Here is an 18,620-nt window from a genome sequence, read left to right as displayed (position 1 = left end):
GCAATATTGACTTACATGTGATGTTGTATAGCTCTGCAAGTAAAAGCCAAATGCAGGTCCATGTATGTGCTTTCATTTTCAGACAGGAAAACTCTAGATAAAATAAACAATAGTTTGACTGGTATGTTGCTTTGCTTTAAGCAGACAATATTATTACTACATTCTAGTATAACAAAAGAAACATTTTAATTAAACCTGTATTATACAATCAAAATAATAGTGAGCTGTTTTCTCTTCTATAAATCAATACATAGATATCTCCATGTGTAAACCTGTAGTTTCTAACCGTGAAATGTAAACTAATGCTTCTTGATGAGAACTCGCTTACAGCATATCAATTTGTTTGGTTTTATGCTGTTTACTCCATGTCCGGTTCCTGCCAGGCAGATAATTAGAATATCAGAGTACAGATATCCCCCTTGAAAAATAGACTCCTCTTAGGAAAGGGATTGTATAACAGAAATCTTCTTATCTGCTTCACAAGAACTAAACATGGATTAGCTTCAATTTGCCTTGTTTAGCTCAAGAAATAATAAAAATCATAGATTTCTCATGAATAAAACAAGAGGCAAAAAGTTCAACACAAACCCTATTTACTGAACTCATGTTGAATAAGGGTCGAGATGTTGAGTGACTTTAGAACAAGTCAATAATCAATAAAGGGAGAAGGAAGGCTTACTCCTATATGTAATAAAAAGCACTTGGGTGATTTATTAACAATGGTAAAATTTGCTTCTGAACTGTAGTCCACGGAAATCCATCAGATAATTGCCGTCAGTGCTTAGGTTTAGTAACCCATAACAACTAATCAGCAAGCATCATTAGGGGGCAAATTCATCAAGGGTCGAATTTCGAGGGGTTAAATCGCTCGAAATTCGACTGGGGTATAGAATCGAATAGAATCGAATAGGCAATTCGGGCGAATTTAGGCGCTGGCGAATAGTCGAATTGGCGAATATTCGCCAGGCGAATAGGCCCTCGATCGAATATTTGCTCGAAGGATTTTCATTCGATCGAATGCCTTTTTACTCGATCAAAAACTTGGAAAACAAGCCTATGGGACTTTCCCATAGGCTTTTAAAGCAATTCGGTAGGTTTTAGGTGGCGAAGTAGGCAGTCGAAGTATTTTAAAAAGAGACAGTACTTCGACTATCGAATGGGCGAATAGTCGCAGCGTTTTTGCGCTCGATCCAGTATTTCGACTATCGAATGACAAATAGTCGCAGCGTTTTTGCGCTCTATCTATTCGAATCATTCTACTCAGGCGAATTTACGCCAATTCGATAGTCGAGGAGCACAAAAATTCGAAGTTTTTTTACTTCGAATCCTTCACTCGAAGTTAGTGAATCGGCCCCTTTCTGTTCACTAGTGATGGGCGAATTTATTCGGCAGGTGCGAATTCGCAGGTGCGAATTCGCAGTGCATTCCACAACCTCATTGTCCTGACTGTGAAGAACCCCCCTACGTTGCTTCAAATGAAAGTTCTTTTCTTCTAGTCTAAAGGGGTGGCCTCTGGTACGGTGATCCACTCTATGGGTAAAAAGGTCCCCTGCCATTTGTCTATAATGTCCTCTAATGTACTTGTAAAGTGTAATCATGTCCCCTCGCAAGCGCCTTTTTTCCAGAGAAAACAACCCCAACCGTGACAGTCTACCCTCATAATTTAAGTCTTCCATCCCTCTAACCATCCCTCTTGTTAGCAGCCTACCTTCAACCACTGGAGTGGTATAAGGATTCAGATTTCTTTTTCATTACATCTTGCTCTGTACCTGCTGTGCTGCTTTTCTAGTTTTGTTATTAAATCGTCTTATTTCATAACAACATGTTCCCTGCCTTTCATCAAGTTAAATATATGTATTAGCCAGCTTACACAGCACATTGCTCCAACTTGCCAGTCATTCATCTGTGGCAAGACCTGACACATATGGAGCTTAAAAAGGAAAGGCTAGCTGATGTCTTTAAGGATGCAATCTACTGTACTTCATTTTTTAAGAAGTCATCAAAAGTCCTGAGTTGAGTCTAGGAGGAACTGCAGAAGGGCATTCAAGGAACAACTCTACCATGCTTTGCTGTTGCATTCTTATTTCCTTATTTCCTAATCCTATTTCCTTATTTCCTATTTCCTATTTTAACTCACCAGGTTGTGACTATACTTTGCAACATTAGTTGCATGATTGTGCTATCCCCTCAGACCCATCCATTTCACCAAAACTATTTGACTTGAGTTATAATTTTTTTTGTGTCTAGATACAATAAGCATTGCTAATAACCATAATTGCTAAGGGCCAGATTTAATTAAATGAAAAAATATTCTATAGTTTATCACATGAAGTCTATAGAAAAACCTGGAACTAAATTAGGAGATATGTTTTTCTCATGCAACTGAATCTTGCCCATTATCTGAATATTTAGGTTCATTTTGCTCAGTAAAACAGATTACATTTCCTAAGAAGTTAGTGTGCTCCCCTCTTTTATAGACAACAGGTTTGCTTATACTCTCAAAATATATATTGTACCAATATACCTCAATAAAAATAACTAAAAGCGAGAGTTAAAACGTGCTCCTTTCAAACCCTTGCAATGCTTCATACATATATAAAAGTTACATGTTTGCTCAGTGTTTTACCTAAGGAGGGATGGTTACAATATTTTTCCAAAGAATAGTGATGTTCACTTGTTTGTTTTTTTAAATTCCTAGAGACAACAATTGACTCTTTTTTCTATACCAGACAAACATACTTTTTAAGAAACCAGGAATGAGGTCTGATTTTAAGCAATTAGTCCCGTATTTCATATATGCACATAATGACTGTCAATATAACATCTCTCATTCAGTTTATATCAACTCCATGAGATTTCTTTTACTCTTTAAAAGAATTTTGCAGACTTCTGCCGTGGATTTGTCCTGCATTCTAACCATTTATGAGCAATTCAATAGGGTATCAACACAGGATACCCAGCAGGACTACGATTAAACAATTCATCGGTGAGCTACAGTTCAGCTTATATTTTTGGAACTATCCTTTACTCTTTACTCTTTGCAGAGGTTCATATTTTATTATCACATAGACACAGACACACAATAGTGATAAGTATTACAAGAAAAACTTATTTTATTTAAACAAACAAATACTAGATGGAAAAAGAATGGTACCTCTTTATTTCTCTTCACCTGCATGGGTTATCTGGGGCTGATAAGTAGTTAAATCATGTAGAAATCAGAATCATAGGAGGAAACTCAGACAAGCACTATGGAGTTTATAGATAGTACCATGGTAGGAGTCAAAGCCAAGTCCCCTGAGCTGAAATGCCAGCCACTGAGCTGCCCTTATTTTATTAACACGTGCAGTACCAGTTTCAAACAAAAATGTATAATGCTACTTTAATGATAAATCTGTTTTGTACTGAATCACTTATTAACACTCTTAAAGTTAATCCATAAAGCTCACCCAGCTAATTTCCTAATTATTTAGTTCTATTTTATTTATGCATTTATTACTTTTTAGCTGCAAAAGCCCATTAGTTATATTAAACATCAAACATTTCATATTTTATTTGCCACAAAAGCTGAAGTTGCCAAGTTACTCACGTTTTGCAAGAGGTGTTAATCTTAAAAAATCTACTCAGTTTCTTGTCCCAGTAGCTTTGTGCATCGTGTGAAACTAAAGATATTTCTACCAAATGTAAGGCCAGCCTGTTGGTTTTGTAAGAGAGAGAGGCAGGGCAGATGCATTACTCACTTCAATGCACAACTCCAGACATGTAGATACAACGTAGGAGCCCTTGGTGACTGCTTCAAACCTAACCTGATTGCACAAAAAGTTTCATTGTTCAGAGTGCACAGATTTTTTGTTATAAGAACAGGAAAAGGCTCATCAGTGTTACAGTCACACAACAATAGTCGTGTCTGCAAATAAACGGGGCATTGCGGAGAGACACAAGGTAAGGGGCATTCTTTGATGTAGAGTTATAATTTTTATTTTGGAGATCAGCCATGGTTTCATTAAATTTATTAACTGCATACCGTTCCTACCTGTCTTCCAGATGTGAGTCTTCTGTAACGATAATTTACTTATGACATTGTTTTCATACAGAAACTTCCTCTATACAATTTATCAATTATATCAGCTGTTCTGCATTAATGCCATGTGCAAATACTGTATGTATTGCAGACTAAGGTATGTGAATATTTGTCTAATGGAAAAGAAATGACAAACACACTTATAAGTAACGTATTTGCCTATGAATATTTGGTACTCTTTGATGTTACAGCTGAAGGGTTTAGCAAACAGAAAATCTCTGACAGGTGAGGTTTAAATAAAGAAATTACTGGGACCCACTGAAACTAAACAATAGATTTGTGTATCCATAGATGGAGAAAATAGCTGACCAACTGCTGTGGATTTTTGAGTACAGACTAAAGTATACTTGATGAAACAAAATATTAGAGCTCTCAGATTTTCGAGGGGGAAAATTCAGAATGGACAAAATTAAAGACATATAAGAGGGTTAATTTTAGGATTTTTACTTGTTTTTAAAATGGAAACCAATACACAAAAGCTGGGACATTTTAGCTATCTAGAAGCAAAGGGGCTGATCTGTCAAGAACTGAGTTGCTGTTTTCTTCTCAATTTGGGAAAAACTCAAGTATTTTCTGAAACCTCGGATAGTTTTTTATTAAAGAAAAAAATGACAAAAAGGTCCAGAAAAATCTGGGCAAGTAAAAGCTGTATAAAAGTCATTGGGAAAATTCTCGAACAACTTTATTTGTTCATTTATTTTCCCAGCATATTAAAACATGTGAGATTTTCAGCTTCATTGAAAATGAATGGAGCAATGTATTCCCCATTCGCATGTAACTTTTTTCCTCAAAAAAAAGAGCACACAGGATTATTTTGTCCAATTTTTTTCTTAAATAAGCTAGCATTCAAGAAAAACTTGCATTTTAATAAATCTGTCCCAAACTGTCAGGACATTGGTAGGACATTATTCACACATTCATTCATTCACCTTGCTGTGTTTTTTATAATATGAGCAGTTTGCTGGTTTCAATTTTCTTGAGCAGACATACACTGAAAATTCACAGGTTAACAAAGAATATTTATTAAAAAGTAGGTTACTGAATTTCAATAAACAGCAAAAAGTGGACATAATCGACACGATGTGTAGTGAATAGTGATGGGCGAATTTATTCGCCAGGCACAAATTCGTGGCAAATTGTCATGTTTCCCCGGTGAATAAATTTGTGAATTTGCAGCGAAAATTCACTGGTGATGATTAACGGATGCCCATTGACTTTAATGGGCGCCAGCGCCAATTTTGACGCTGGCGAATTGTTGCTGGTGTCAAAATTCGAAATGGGACAAATTTGCCCATCACTAGTAGTGAAGTAACTGCACATGCTATACAAATGGAACCCACTTCATGCTGCTAAAGGAATTGTTTGCCATGTGCATAATGCGAGCAAGCTAGATAAACTCTGCTCCATTTGCAACTTATTGTTCAAAGGCTAGAAGCTATGTTATACTTGATTTTTCTTGTATTTCTGTTAAACAATACATGGAAACCTTCCTGTCTAGCTCAGCAAGACTAATGGGAATTCATACATTTGTGTTCCCCTTCTGGTAGACACATTCAATTGTTTCAAGGAAGGCTGTGCTTCAGTTATTGCACCTCTAAATCAGCTTTATCTCTATAGTTTCTGTCAACAATGGGCCATGTTAAAAGAAAGGTCCTTGTGAGAATGCAGAAATTCCAAAACAGCTTTACATCACCTCCCATAGTTTCACTGTTAGCCTCATAAAAGGGGAATTGGGATTGAAAGGTTAAGGAAAGTCATTTTCCACTTGGGGGCATCATGGAGTGATCCTCTTCCTGCTTCTTCTTCCCGTCGCAGCTGGGCAAGCGCAGTAAAACGAAAAGCCGAACTTTAACTAAAAAGCCAGCTATTTCGTTCAACTGCGCATGCGTCTTCCCCAGGAAATTTTAAGAGTGAAGAAGCAGGAAGAGGATCAGTCTGTGGTGCTAGCTGGAAGAACCCTGGGCAGTGCAGTTTTCTGCTGATAGGAGCACCAGCTCAGGTGTCAGATATAGTGAATAAAGTACCCCCTCTTGTAAAATATAAGGATATTATAAGTTACCGAGGAGTTTCATGACCATATAAAAACACGAGGCCGAAGGCCGAGTGTTTTTATACAGGTTATGGAACTCCGAGGTAACTTCTAATATCCTCATATTTTACAACTGGGGGTACTTTATTAATTATAATACACAAATTTTAGTGAGTCATGTGACAGAAATTACATCACTATTCACCGTTTATAACTGATGACATCACTACTCACCGTTTATAAGGATATAATTTACAAGATATTCATGGCTTTTGTGTATTATAAGTAAATACAATCACTTGGGGGTGCCTAACATCTGGCACACCCAAGTGGAAAATTAGGTTCCTTCTACTTTAAAGGGGTGGTTAACCTCTCTGTTAACTTTAAGTATGTGATACAATGGCTAATTCTAAGCACATTTTCAATTGGTCTTCATTATTTTATTATAGGTTTTGATTTGTTTTCTTCTGACTCTTTCCAGCTTTCATATGGGGGTTACTGGTCCTATCTGAAAAACAAATTCTCTGAAAGGTTACCAATGTATTGTTATTGCTACTTTTTATTACTTATCTTTTTATTCAGGCACCCTTCTATTCATATACCAGTCTCTTATTCAAATTAGTGCATGGTTCCTAGGGTAATTTGGACCCTGGCAACTAGATTATTGAAACAGCAATTTGGAGAGCTGTTGAAAAAAAAAGTAAATAAATACAAATAAAAAATGAAAACAAATTGTAAATTGTCTCAGAATATCAATCTCTACATCATACTTAAAGTGAATTTAAATGTAAACAACCCCTTTAAGTTGGATTGTTCACCTCAGGTGGAATAGAGAGCTGTGGTACATCATTACGGCATTCCTTTTCAGGTTGTAGTTATTGGTCCTGCTTCAGATGGGCAGAGATACAGAGATAAAGTGCCAGGTACAACACTGGACAAATGTGTTTAATATATTCATGTATGCAAGTTTCCACAGCTGCTCTGGACACTTTTATTGGCCAATATTTTTCTACCTCTGAAGCGGGGAAGGGTGAAGGGTATTTTTATCCCTGAAACTTTTAGGTTCTATACTTCCAGGTTGAACTCAGGCTACAGCTGGATACATCCTGGAATCACAGATGCATCAACTCAAAAAAAGCGAATAACCTTTATTTACCAACATATTTCTCGTTTGTCTAAAAGTTTAAAGACCCGTGGTTTCTAAATGTATTTTTTATGTAAGTCCATTAGCTTCTGTCATATAAATATTGCTGATGGAAGTTCTTTTGTGGTGCCTTGACCTAGAAAATGCTGCATCGATTTTATGTTTGTTGTTGTTGTTAGTGACCTTATTTCCATCAAGCTTTAGATCTAAATTACATCCACTTTTCAAAATATTTTGACACTTAGCTGAAACCAGTGATATTTGATGGTGAAGTATTGGTTTATAGTTAAAGATGGCACCTTTGATAAACACAGTTTATGCATTTAAAAGCTAAATGTATGTATATATGTAAAATGATTACATTGCAATGATAAAACTTGTGATGTTATACAGCAAGTAACCCCTTGTACACAGAAGAAATAGAAGCTTATAAAGCTTAAACTTTCTAAGACTTTTAATAATTTAACCAAGAAACTTCCAGTGAACAAGTTACCAGTTCAGGCTTACAACAGTGAAAAATTATACCCAACAACAACCAAATTTCTACTAATGGTTTAACATATTATATTTATATTAAATTATATAACTATATTTAAATCCCATAAATGACTTACACATTAGGAAATTATATAATGCTAAAGATGCTAAAGAAACTGATCAAGTAAGAACAGCACACGTTCCAAGGATCACTAGAGCATGCTCAAGTCCGATTATATAGACACTACAGGGTGAAATTTAAAATTAGTAATAGGGTGTGATTTAGGGTGGGTCCAACAGTCAAACAGGTTCTTTTCAAACAGTGTAACTGACAACAATTATTTGTGGTGCCCCACAAAGACTATTTTCAATGTAATAAGCATTCATCATTCATCCAAAAGGTACGATACCCTGTACTATAATATGTCCTACAATGGATCATTAAGTGTAAGGACATACAATATGCATAAAAGCAAATCATAATTACCGCCCACATGTGAAAAGTCATCATGTTTTATTAGACAAAAGAAAAGACTGTCAGTACCTAAATGATACAGCTGCATGCCAATAAAACATTTTAAGCCAATAGTCATCAATTTGTTCTTAAACGTTGGACACAAATTCAATATTTGCATATTTAGGCTTTTTCTTACCTCTCTTCTATAGTGAATGGGTTCTTTGTATTTGTTCTACTTCCTCTTTTCTAGATTTTACTTTTTGGACTGTACTATTGATTATTTCACTATGATTTTGCTATATTTCCCTATTATCATTTGAAGCAAATCTTCTGGTATTCAGAAACTATGCTTTGGTGATCACACTTATAAAAGGACATTACATTTTGGTCAGTGCCATGGTTTTTGCACTTTGCACTCTGTCCTGAGTATTGTGCTTGAATTGATTTGAAACACTGTGTTTATATTGAGCAGGCTATGTGTGTCAAATGTGTACAGGGTTGCCTTACACTTGACAGCATTGTACTCTACAGTAGAACACAAACTGCTGGATTCACTGCCATAGGTGTAGCTGCTAAGCGCATGGGCCCTAAGAGGTACAATTTCATACTCCTTAATGCAGGAGTGCCCATACTTTACTAATGCAAGGTCTACTTTTAACAATGTTGTCCCTTTATAATCTACATCCATAAAAGCATTGTTAGCATTCTGTTCCATGGAAAATATTACTTAAATATTATATTGATGTATGAGAGAATTTATATTGCTGTATTTAACAACTATTTCGTATGTAACCTTAACATAATAAATATCTGAATGAAAAGCATGACATAGGAAGGTGATTTAGACAAGCTGTTTGTTGACAGTGTCTTGAGATCTACTGATCACCAGCTAAAGGTCTACTGGTAGATACCGATCAACCTTTTGGGCACCCCTGCCTTGATGCCTTTGCTCTTGTGTCTTGGGTAATGGTAAATTAGCAAAACAGTTTGACGTTTCTGGTAATGTTTCAACCTGCAGTTTGATATCTATCAGTCAGAGTATACTGTGAGGCTTCAGTTTGAAGTTTCTGGTAATGTTCCAACCTGCAGTTTGATATCTAGCAGAGTATACTGTGAGGCTTCAGTGACCCTTGTTAACTGTGTGGACCATCTTGAAGAATCTGTGTTGGCAAAGGCGGAAGTTAAAACAAACCCCACTAAAATGTCTTGACAAAAAGTACTCATCAGTGTTTCTTAAAAAAAGCATTCCAATGACAAAACTAACTGGTAGCCATAAATGACTAAATCCAAAGTATTTGCAGATCTTAATTAGGAGACAGAGGACAGAATGTCATCCATACTTACTGTGTTTAACACTTCACTCGTACACGACGCAAGGAGCTCACCAGTCTATTTCCCAGAGATCCTCTGCGGGTTCCCGGACACACCCACTCGGCAAAGTGGTGTTTAAACACACATATAACAGTTGCTGACCGAAATCCACTGCAATCTCTCACGGAGTGTATTAAAACGTCTTTCTTTATTTCATCATATTAAAAGTGTGATATGCTAAATGATCAGTGTTAATCAGCCAGCGCGTTTCGTAACCACATGGGTCACTTCTTCAGGGCATAAATGTATTATACAAAGCTACATAGCTTTATAGACAATAGTATACACATCCTCTACATTTCTTAAAGCTATACACTCATAATTAACAACAATCTCTAGCTCATAAAATAAAATTCATTTTTTACCAATCTTAACTGGACGACTATGAATATATGTTTCAATTAATTTCATTATTTATAAATAAATTATGTTATATAATACATGTGTCTTCTCTAATTCACCATAATGTAACCTATTTTACTATATCCATTTATGCTACAATACTATGGTTTATATATCAATTTTTTATATATTTTTTACACTTCAATTAGCCACAAAGTATTTGATTTCCCATTCTTTATTTAGGCCTGCTGGTTGTTCTGTCTCTAATACGAACATCCACCAGGTTTCTCTTTTGTTTAAAAGTTTCTCTATGTCACCCTTTCTTTTTCCTAACTTCACCTGTTCCAAACCCTGAAAAGAAATACACCTTTCATTATGGTCACCCAATATATGTTATGCTATTGCGGAGGAGGTATCCTGTCTCCCTATACACGCCACATGCTCCAAAACTCGATCTTTCATCCTCCTGGACGTTCTCCCCACATATTGTCGTCCACATATACATGTGGCTAGATATATAACATTAACAGTTTTGCAATTCACATAGGTTCTACATAATTATTCCTTTCTTGTAGTCGTGCTTACAACTGACTTGGATATTTTCATAAATTTACATGCTTTACATATCTTTGCCCCACATCTATATGTCCCATGAAAATTCAACCATTTTTTGGCCTTTTCCTTCTCAGGCAACATACTGGGTGACACATAGCTGGCTATCGTTTAACCTCTCCGATAGGAAAACCACAGTTTACCAATATTCATTTGGGGATCTGAATTAATAAATTTCCAATGTCTCTGTATTATTTTATGAATCTGGTCAGATTCTATACTAAAATCTGTTACAAAATACATATCCGATTTTTTCCTTTTTCAATCTGCTCTTTATCTATCTTTTCTAATTCCTCTTCACTTCTCTCTCTATTCTCATATTTTCCACTTCCACTTCGAGATGTTCTTCTATTTCTTTTTCTCTGTTTCTCTTGCTTCAACAAGTCTCTCCGTTCACTCCCAACCGATCTTTCATAGGCCTTTTTTTATACACATAGTGCTATATCCTCTAGGGGCCAATCTATCCGATAGTTCCATTGCACCCCTCTGGAAGGCATCCCAAGTGGAACTGATCCTCCTCAATCGGAGGAACTGACCAATAGACATCAGTCAATATCTTCCCATTGTCATGTGAAAACTTTATATCCAGAAATTCTATACTTCTTCTTCCAATATTATGTGTAAAACTAATGCCACATCCATTCTCATTGCAAAATCTCACAAAGGCACTTATTCCTTCTTCACTTCCTCTCCAGATCATTATTAGATCGTCAATGAAACGATGATATTTAACTATGTTCATTTTCCATGTTGATCCATCTCCATAGATGTGGAACATTTCTATCCACCCCATAAAAAGGTTTGCATAAGATGGCGCAAAATGCGCCCCCATAAAAACAGCCATTGTGCACAAAATAATTGTGGTTCAAAAGATATTCCACAGATTCCAAGATAAATTCATTCTGTTCCTCTTAATATAACCTTAAATGTTCCAACCAAAATTTCAATGCTTTTAAACCCAAATGGTGTTCAATGGATGAATACAATGCAGTCACATCTAGTGTAACCCATAAAAAATCATTTTCCCACACCACTTCTTGTAATTTATTGATAGCATCACCGCTATCCTTTATATAGGAAGACAAATTCTGAACTATCGGTTGCAAAAGTTTATCAATGTATTCACCCAATTTCTCATTAAGTGAACCATTGCCAGCTATTATTGGCCTCCCTTTAGGGTTCACTACACTCTTATGTACTTTGGGTAACGTATGGAATATAGGAGTTCTAGGTCTCTCACACCATATATATTCAAATTCATGTAAATTCAGTACCCCAATAGCCTTACCATACTCATTTTTCGTAGTTTCGTTTGAAATATTTTAGTAGGATCACTTTTTAATAAACAATATTGCTTCTCATCACCCAATTGGGATGCAATATAGTTTTCATAGTATTCTCTATCCAAAATCACTATGGATCCTCCCTTATCAGATTTCCTTATTACTATACTATCATTTTCTTTAAGTATATTAATCACCTTAAATTCTGCCTTTGTTAAATTATTTTGACCTAGTTTATTCTTTTCCCTTTTCTCTGATAGTATTTTTAGATCTTCACACACCATTGCATAAAACCTATCTAGAAAGGGACCACTTTGTCCGGCTGGTTAGAAGACAGATTTAGATTTCAAATCAGTATTAATAACTTCTTTTTTACCTTCATTATCAAACAGTTCCTCTCGCAATGACTCACCCTCTCCATCCCATTGCTCAATCACCTGTAAAACATCCTGTGTAATGAAATTCTCACAATCATCAATATTAATATTACTTTCTTCAATTACCATTTCTGGAACAATGGTCTCATTGGCTACATTCTTTTTCATGTTAAAGAACCTTTTTAGAGTTAGAGATCCCATAAATCTATTCAAATCAATAGTAGTATTAAACAACGAAAGATGGTTAGATGGGCAGAAATTTAAACCCTTATTTAGAAAACTTTTCTCCACTGCAGATAAATTATATGAGGAAATGTTAATAACTAGATCATTTTCATTTAGTCCCAAATTATTTACTTCTTCCTTTGTTGTATCTGTGCATTCTTCCGTTTCACATCTCCTTTCTCTTGTTTCTTTATCTCCCCTTCGTTTTCTACTTCTCTTCCTTTTTCTCGATGCTTTGTACTCTTTTGGTTCTTCATTCTCTCTCTTGTACTTCTCCGCAGTTGTAACTCCTCCTCTTCTTCTTCTTGATCTACATCCACTTCGCTGTCTGTGGTCTCTAAAAAAGTAACTCCATGAGCTGTATCCATATCTTTTGTAGGGGTCAAGCTTCTTTTTGTGGATTTCCCCCATTTTTTCTGGGTTTAATTCTTTCCCATCTACCCCTCTCAGTATTAAGTTCCATGCCCCACGAGTAAATCCTTTCATTCTCATAATCGGTTTTATCACGTAGAAATTTCCTTTGTTTGTTTTTCCATAATTATATTCTCAGTACTTTCTACTTCATTCAAAATCTTGTTTTCTCTTTGGTTGTATTCTGGGTGCATATCATATTTCCTTAGTTGCATTTTAATCCCCTCGATTTCTTCCTTCAATATATCCTGTTCTTTCTTATATTTCCTTATTAAAATCCCCATTATATTGAAAGAACCTTCTGACAACACGAGGTACCATTCATGCATCAGCTCAGTATCCTGTAATTCAAATGCTGGAAATTTCTTCAATCGTAAACCTCTGGGAACTCTCTCAACTTCCAAATAATTTTCCAGGGTAGAAATCTCACACCACACTTCTAATTCTTTTAACGACAATTTTAGAAGACTTTTGAACAAATTCACCATTTCAATGTCCGTTCCTTCTATATTTTGATTAACTTTCTGTGATACTGCACAACTTTTATCAATTTGAAACAATTTCTTTGCTTTTTCAATCCTTTTTTGATCAATTAGAGACTTGTCACACTCATCTCCATTAAGACTGGTTTTACACTGTAGCCATTTTTAACTCAAATATAGGCACTTCAGCTTCTTACAAATCCAAAGAATGCGTTTTAAAAATGTACTTGAAATCATTAAGGTGCTCAATTAATTTATATTGTAACTTTTCCATATATTTATAAATGCATAGATGCGCGCTGGTCACAGTTCATATGCACAAAGAAAGCACACGTTTGCAACTCCTACATATCCAAAATGAGCGCTCAAAGAAATAATTAGTTCATTAGGCTGCTCAATCCATTTGTATTGATCATATTACAGCTTTTATTTTTATATATATATATATATATATATATATATATATATATATATATATATATATATAATGATGTATGCGCTCTTATCACAGTTCAGATACACAGGAGGCACACGTTAATTTGCAGCTCAATATATATCAATAGTGTTAGTGTACTTATCTCCTTTTGGTATCATGCTGCATCACATCAAAAAAGTCTCAGCGGTTAGTTCCCCACGCTCAGGATCTGACTCCAATGTAAACTTGCAGATTCATTCACAGCACTATATACGGAGCTTGCCACAAGTGGTCCGCCTCTCACCATATTCTCCTTCACACGGATTGACGGTAGCTCAACTCCTTCCTCGCATTGTTTGCCATTATAGCCTCTGCTGGGCCCAATAATACAACACTTCACTCGTACACGACGCGAGGAGCTCACCAGTCTATTTCCCAGAGATCCTCTGAGGGTTCCCGGACACACCCACTCGTGTTAATCAGCCAACTTCTTCAGGGCATAAATGTATTATGCAAAGAGACATAGCATTTCTATCCACCCCATAAATAGGTTTGCATAAGATGGCGCAAAACGCGCCCCCATTGCAGTTCCACAGCTTTGGAGATAAATAGAGATGTCGCGAACTGTTCGCCGGCGAACTTGTTCGCGCGAACATCGGGTGTTCGCGCTCGCCGGAAGTTCGCGAACGTCGCGCGACGTTCGCCATTTTGGGTTCGCCATTGTTGGCGCTTTTTTTTGCCCTCTCACCCCAGACCAGCAGGTACATGGCAGCCAATCAGGAAGCTCTCCCCTGGACCACTCCCCTTCCCTATAAAAACCGAAGCCCTGCAGCGTTTTTTCACTCTGCCTGTGTGTGCTGAAGAGATAGTGTAGGGAGAGAGCTGCTGCCTGTTAGTGATTTCAGGGACAGTTGAAAGTTTGCTGGCTAGTAATCGTTTTGATACTGCTCTGTTATTGGAGGGACAGAAGTCTGCAGGGGTTTGAGGGACATTTAAGCTTAGGTAGCTTTGCTGGCTAGTAATCTACCTTCTACTGCAGTGCTCTGTATGTAGCTGCAGTGGGCAGCTGTCCTGCTTCTGATCTCATCTGCTGACTGCTGCAATAACAGTAGTCCTTGTAAGGACTGCTTTTATTTATTTTTTTGTTGTTTTACTACTACTACTACTACTACTACTATAAGAGCCCAGTGCTATTAGTCTAGCAGTGTTGGGGAGTGGGACTGGTGTGCTAATCTGCTGCTCCTAGTAGTTCAGCAGCACCAACTTTAATTTTTTTTTTTTAATATTCATTTTTTTTTTATTTTACTTTTTTTTATTTTACTACCGCTGTAGTAGTGTATAAGTTGACCTTTTAGGCATTATTTGCCCTGTAGGCATTATTTGCACAGTGTTTTCTTCAACCCGCCATCGAGCTGTGTGACCTTGTTCACATTCTGTCTAAATATCCATAATATTACCGTCTCCAGAAAAAACACCGGAGTCACTTTTTTCAAGCAGCCATAATATATTTTACGTAATCCGTATCCACCGCTGTAGTAGTGTATACGTTGGCCTTGTAGGCATTATTTGCACACTGTTTTCTTCAACCCGCCATCGAGCTGTGTGACCTTGTTCACATTCTGTCTAAATATCCATAATATTACCGTCTCCAGAAAAAACACCGGAGTCACTTTTTTCAAGCAGCCATAATATATTTTACGTAATCCGTATCCACCGCTGTAGTAGTGTATACGTTGGCCTTGTAGGCATTATTTGCACACTGTTTTCTTCAACCCGCCATCGAGCTGTGTGACCTTGTTCCCATTCTGTCTAAATATCCATAATATTACCGTCTCCAGAAAAAACACCGGAGTCACTTTTTTCAAGCAGCATTCATATATTTTACGTAATCCGTATCCACCGCTGTAGTAGTGTATACGTTGGCCTTGTAGGCATTATTTGCACACTGTTTTCTTCAACCCGCCATCGAGCTGTGTGACCTTGTTCACATTCTGTCTAAATATCCATAATATTACCGTCTCCAGAAAAAACACCGGAGTCACTTTTTTCAAGCAGCATTCATATATTTTACGTAATCCGTATCCACCGCTGTAGTAGTGTATACGTTGGCCTTGTAGGCATTATTTGCACACTGTTTTCTTCAACCCGCCATCGAGCTGTGTGACCTTGTTCACATTCTGTCTAAATATCCATAATATTACCGTCTCCAGAAAAAACACCGGAGTCACTTTTTTCAAGCAGCATTCATATATTTTACGTAATCCGTATCCACCGCTGTAGTAGTGTATACGTTGGCCTTGTAGGCATTATTTGCACACTGTTTTCTTCAACCCGCCATCGAGCTGTGTGACCTTGTTCACATTCTGTCTAAATATCCATAATATTACCGTCTCCAGAAAAAACACCGGAGTCACTTTTTTCAAGCAGCATTCATATATTTTACGTAATCCGTATCCACCGCTGTAGTAGTGTATACGTTGGCCTTGTAGGCATTATTTGCACACTGTTTTCTTCAACCCGCCATCGAGCTGTGTGACCTTGTTCACATTCTGTCTAAATATCCATAATATTACCGTCTCCAGAAAAAACACCGGAGTCACTTTTTTCAAGCAGCATTCATATATTTTACGTAATCCGTATCCACCGCTGTAGTAGTGTATACGTTGGCCTTGTAGGCATTATTTGCACACTGTTTTCTTCAACCCGCCATCGAGCTGTGTGACCTTGTTCACATTCTGTCTAAATATCCATAATATTACCGTCTCCAGAAAAACACCGGAGTCACTTTTTTCAAGCAGCATTCATATATTTTACGTAATCCGTATCCACCGCTGTAGTAGTGTATACGTTGGCCTTGTAGGCATTATTTGCACACTGTTTTCTTCAACCCGCCATCGAGCTGTGTGACTTGTTCACATTTGTCTAAATATCGATAATATTATCGTCTCAGAAAAACCCTGAGTACTTTTTTCAAGCAGCATTCATATATTTTACGTAATCCGTATCCACCGCTGTAGTAGTGTATACGTTGCCTTGTAGGCATTATTTGCACACTGTTTTCTTCAACCCGCCATCGAGCTGTGTGACTTGTTCACATTCTGTCTAAATATCATAATATTACCGTCTCAGAAAAACACTGAGTCTTTTTTCAAGCAGCATTCATATATTTTACGTAATCCGTATCCACCGCTGTAGTAGTGTATACGTTGCCTTGTAGGCATTATTTGCACACTGTTTTCTTCAACCCGCCATCGAGCTGTGTGACTTGTTCACATTTGTCTAAATATATAATATTATCGTCTCTAGAAAAAACCACTTGAGTTACTTTTTTCAAGCAGCATTCATATATTTTACGTAATCCGTATCCACCGCTGTAGTAGTGTATACGTTGACCTTGTAGGCATTATTTGCACACTGTTTTCTTCAACCCGCCATCGAGCTGTGTGACCTTGTTCACATTTTGTCTAAATATTGATAATATTATCGTCTCAGAAAAACACTTGAGTTACTTTTTTCAAGCAGCATTCATATATTTTACGTAATCCGTATCCACCGCTGTAGTAGTGTATACGTTGCCTTGTAGGCATTATTTGCACACTGTTTTCTTCAACCGCCATCGAGCTGTGTGACTTGTTCACATTTGTCTAAATATCATAATATTACGTCTCAGAAAAACCGAGTCACTTTTTTCAAGCAGCATTCATATATTTTACGTAATCCGTATCCACCGCTGTAGTAGTGTATACGTTGGCCTTGTAGGCATTATTTGCACACTGTTTTTCAACCCGCATCGAGCTGTGTGACTTGTTCACATTTGTCTAAATATAATATTACCGTCTCAGAAAAACACGAGTACTTTTTTCAAGCAGCATTCATATATTTTACGTAATCCGTATCCACCGCTGTAGTAGTGTATACGTTGGCCTTGTAGGCATTATTTGCACACTGTTTTCTTCAACCCGCCATCGAGCTGTGTGACTTGTCACATTCTGTCTAAATATCATAATATTACCGTCTCCAGAAAAACACCGATCACTTTTTTCAAGCAGCATTCATATATTTTACGTAATCCGTATCCACCGCTGTAGTAGTGTATACGTTGGCCTTGTAGGCATTATTTGCACACTGTTTTCTTCAACCCGCCATCGAGCTGTGTGAGCTTGTTCACATTTTGTCTAAATATTGATAATATTATCGTCTCTAGAAAAAACCACTTGAGTTACTTTTTTTCAAGCAGCATTCATATATTTTACGTAATCCGTATCCACCGCTGTAGTAGTGTATACGTTGACCTTGTAGGCATTATTTGCACACTGTTTTCTTCAACCCGCCATCGAGCTGTGTGAGCTTGTTCACATTTTGTCTAAATATTGATAATATTATCGTCTCTAGAAAAACCACTTGAGTTACTTTTTTCAAGCAGCATTCATATATTTTACGTAATCCGTATCCACCGCTGTAGTAGTGTATACGTTGACCTTGTAGGCATTATTTGCACAGTGTTTTCTTCAACCCGCCATCGAGCTGTGTGAGCTTGTTCACATTTTGTCTAAATATTGATAATATTATCGTCTCTAGAAAAACCACTTGAGTTACTTTTTTTCAAGCAGCATTCATATATTTTACGTAATCCGTATCCACCGCTGTAGTAGTGTATACGTTGACCTTGTAGGCATTATTTGCACACTGTTTTCTTCAACCCGCCATCGAGCTGTGTGACCTTGTTCACATTTTGTCTAAATATTGATAATATTATCGTCTCTAGAAAAAACCACTTGAGTTACTTTTTTTCAAGCAGCATTCATATATTTTACGTAATCCGTATCCACCGCTGTAGTAGTGTATACGTTGACTTTGTAGGCATTATTTGCACAGTGTTTTCTTCAACCCGCCATCTAGCTGTGTGTATTATCG

At 36.8% G+C, this 18,620-nt stretch overlaps 2 protein-coding genes across 2 annotated transcripts in view; one reads left to right on the top strand and one right to left on the bottom strand.

The window, feature by feature from the left end:
- LOC108711340 (dual oxidase 1) overlaps positions 1 to 3,690 on the bottom strand; it is a 62,731-nt gene extending 59,041 nt beyond the window's left edge. Inside the window, exons 1-2 of the mRNA XM_018252981.2 lie at positions 3,590 to 3,690; positions 16 to 93 (exon numbers count right to left, since the gene is read on the bottom strand). Of these exons, the coding sequence (XP_018108470.1) occupies positions 16 to 76 (61 nt within the window). The 5' untranslated portion in view covers positions 77 to 93; positions 3,590 to 3,690. The remainder of the gene's footprint in view (positions 1 to 15; positions 94 to 3,589) is intronic.
- A 202-nt stretch (positions 3,691 to 3,892) lies between these two features.
- duoxa1.L (dual oxidase maturation factor 1 L homeolog) overlaps positions 3,893 to 18,620 on the top strand; it is a gene marked incomplete at its 3' end in the record, with an annotated part of 34,038 nt that continues 19,310 nt past the window's right edge. The window contains 1 exon segment of the mRNA NM_001093383.1: positions 3,893 to 3,942.

Source organism: Xenopus laevis, chromosome 3L, assembly GCF_017654675.1.
Source record: "Xenopus laevis strain J_2021 chromosome 3L, Xenopus_laevis_v10.1, whole genome shotgun sequence".
Lineage (NCBI taxonomy): Eukaryota > Metazoa > Chordata > Amphibia > Anura > Pipidae > Xenopus > Xenopus laevis.
The sequence above is the reverse complement of the archived record's forward strand: the minus strand, read 5'-3'. Positions and strand labels throughout refer to the sequence as shown.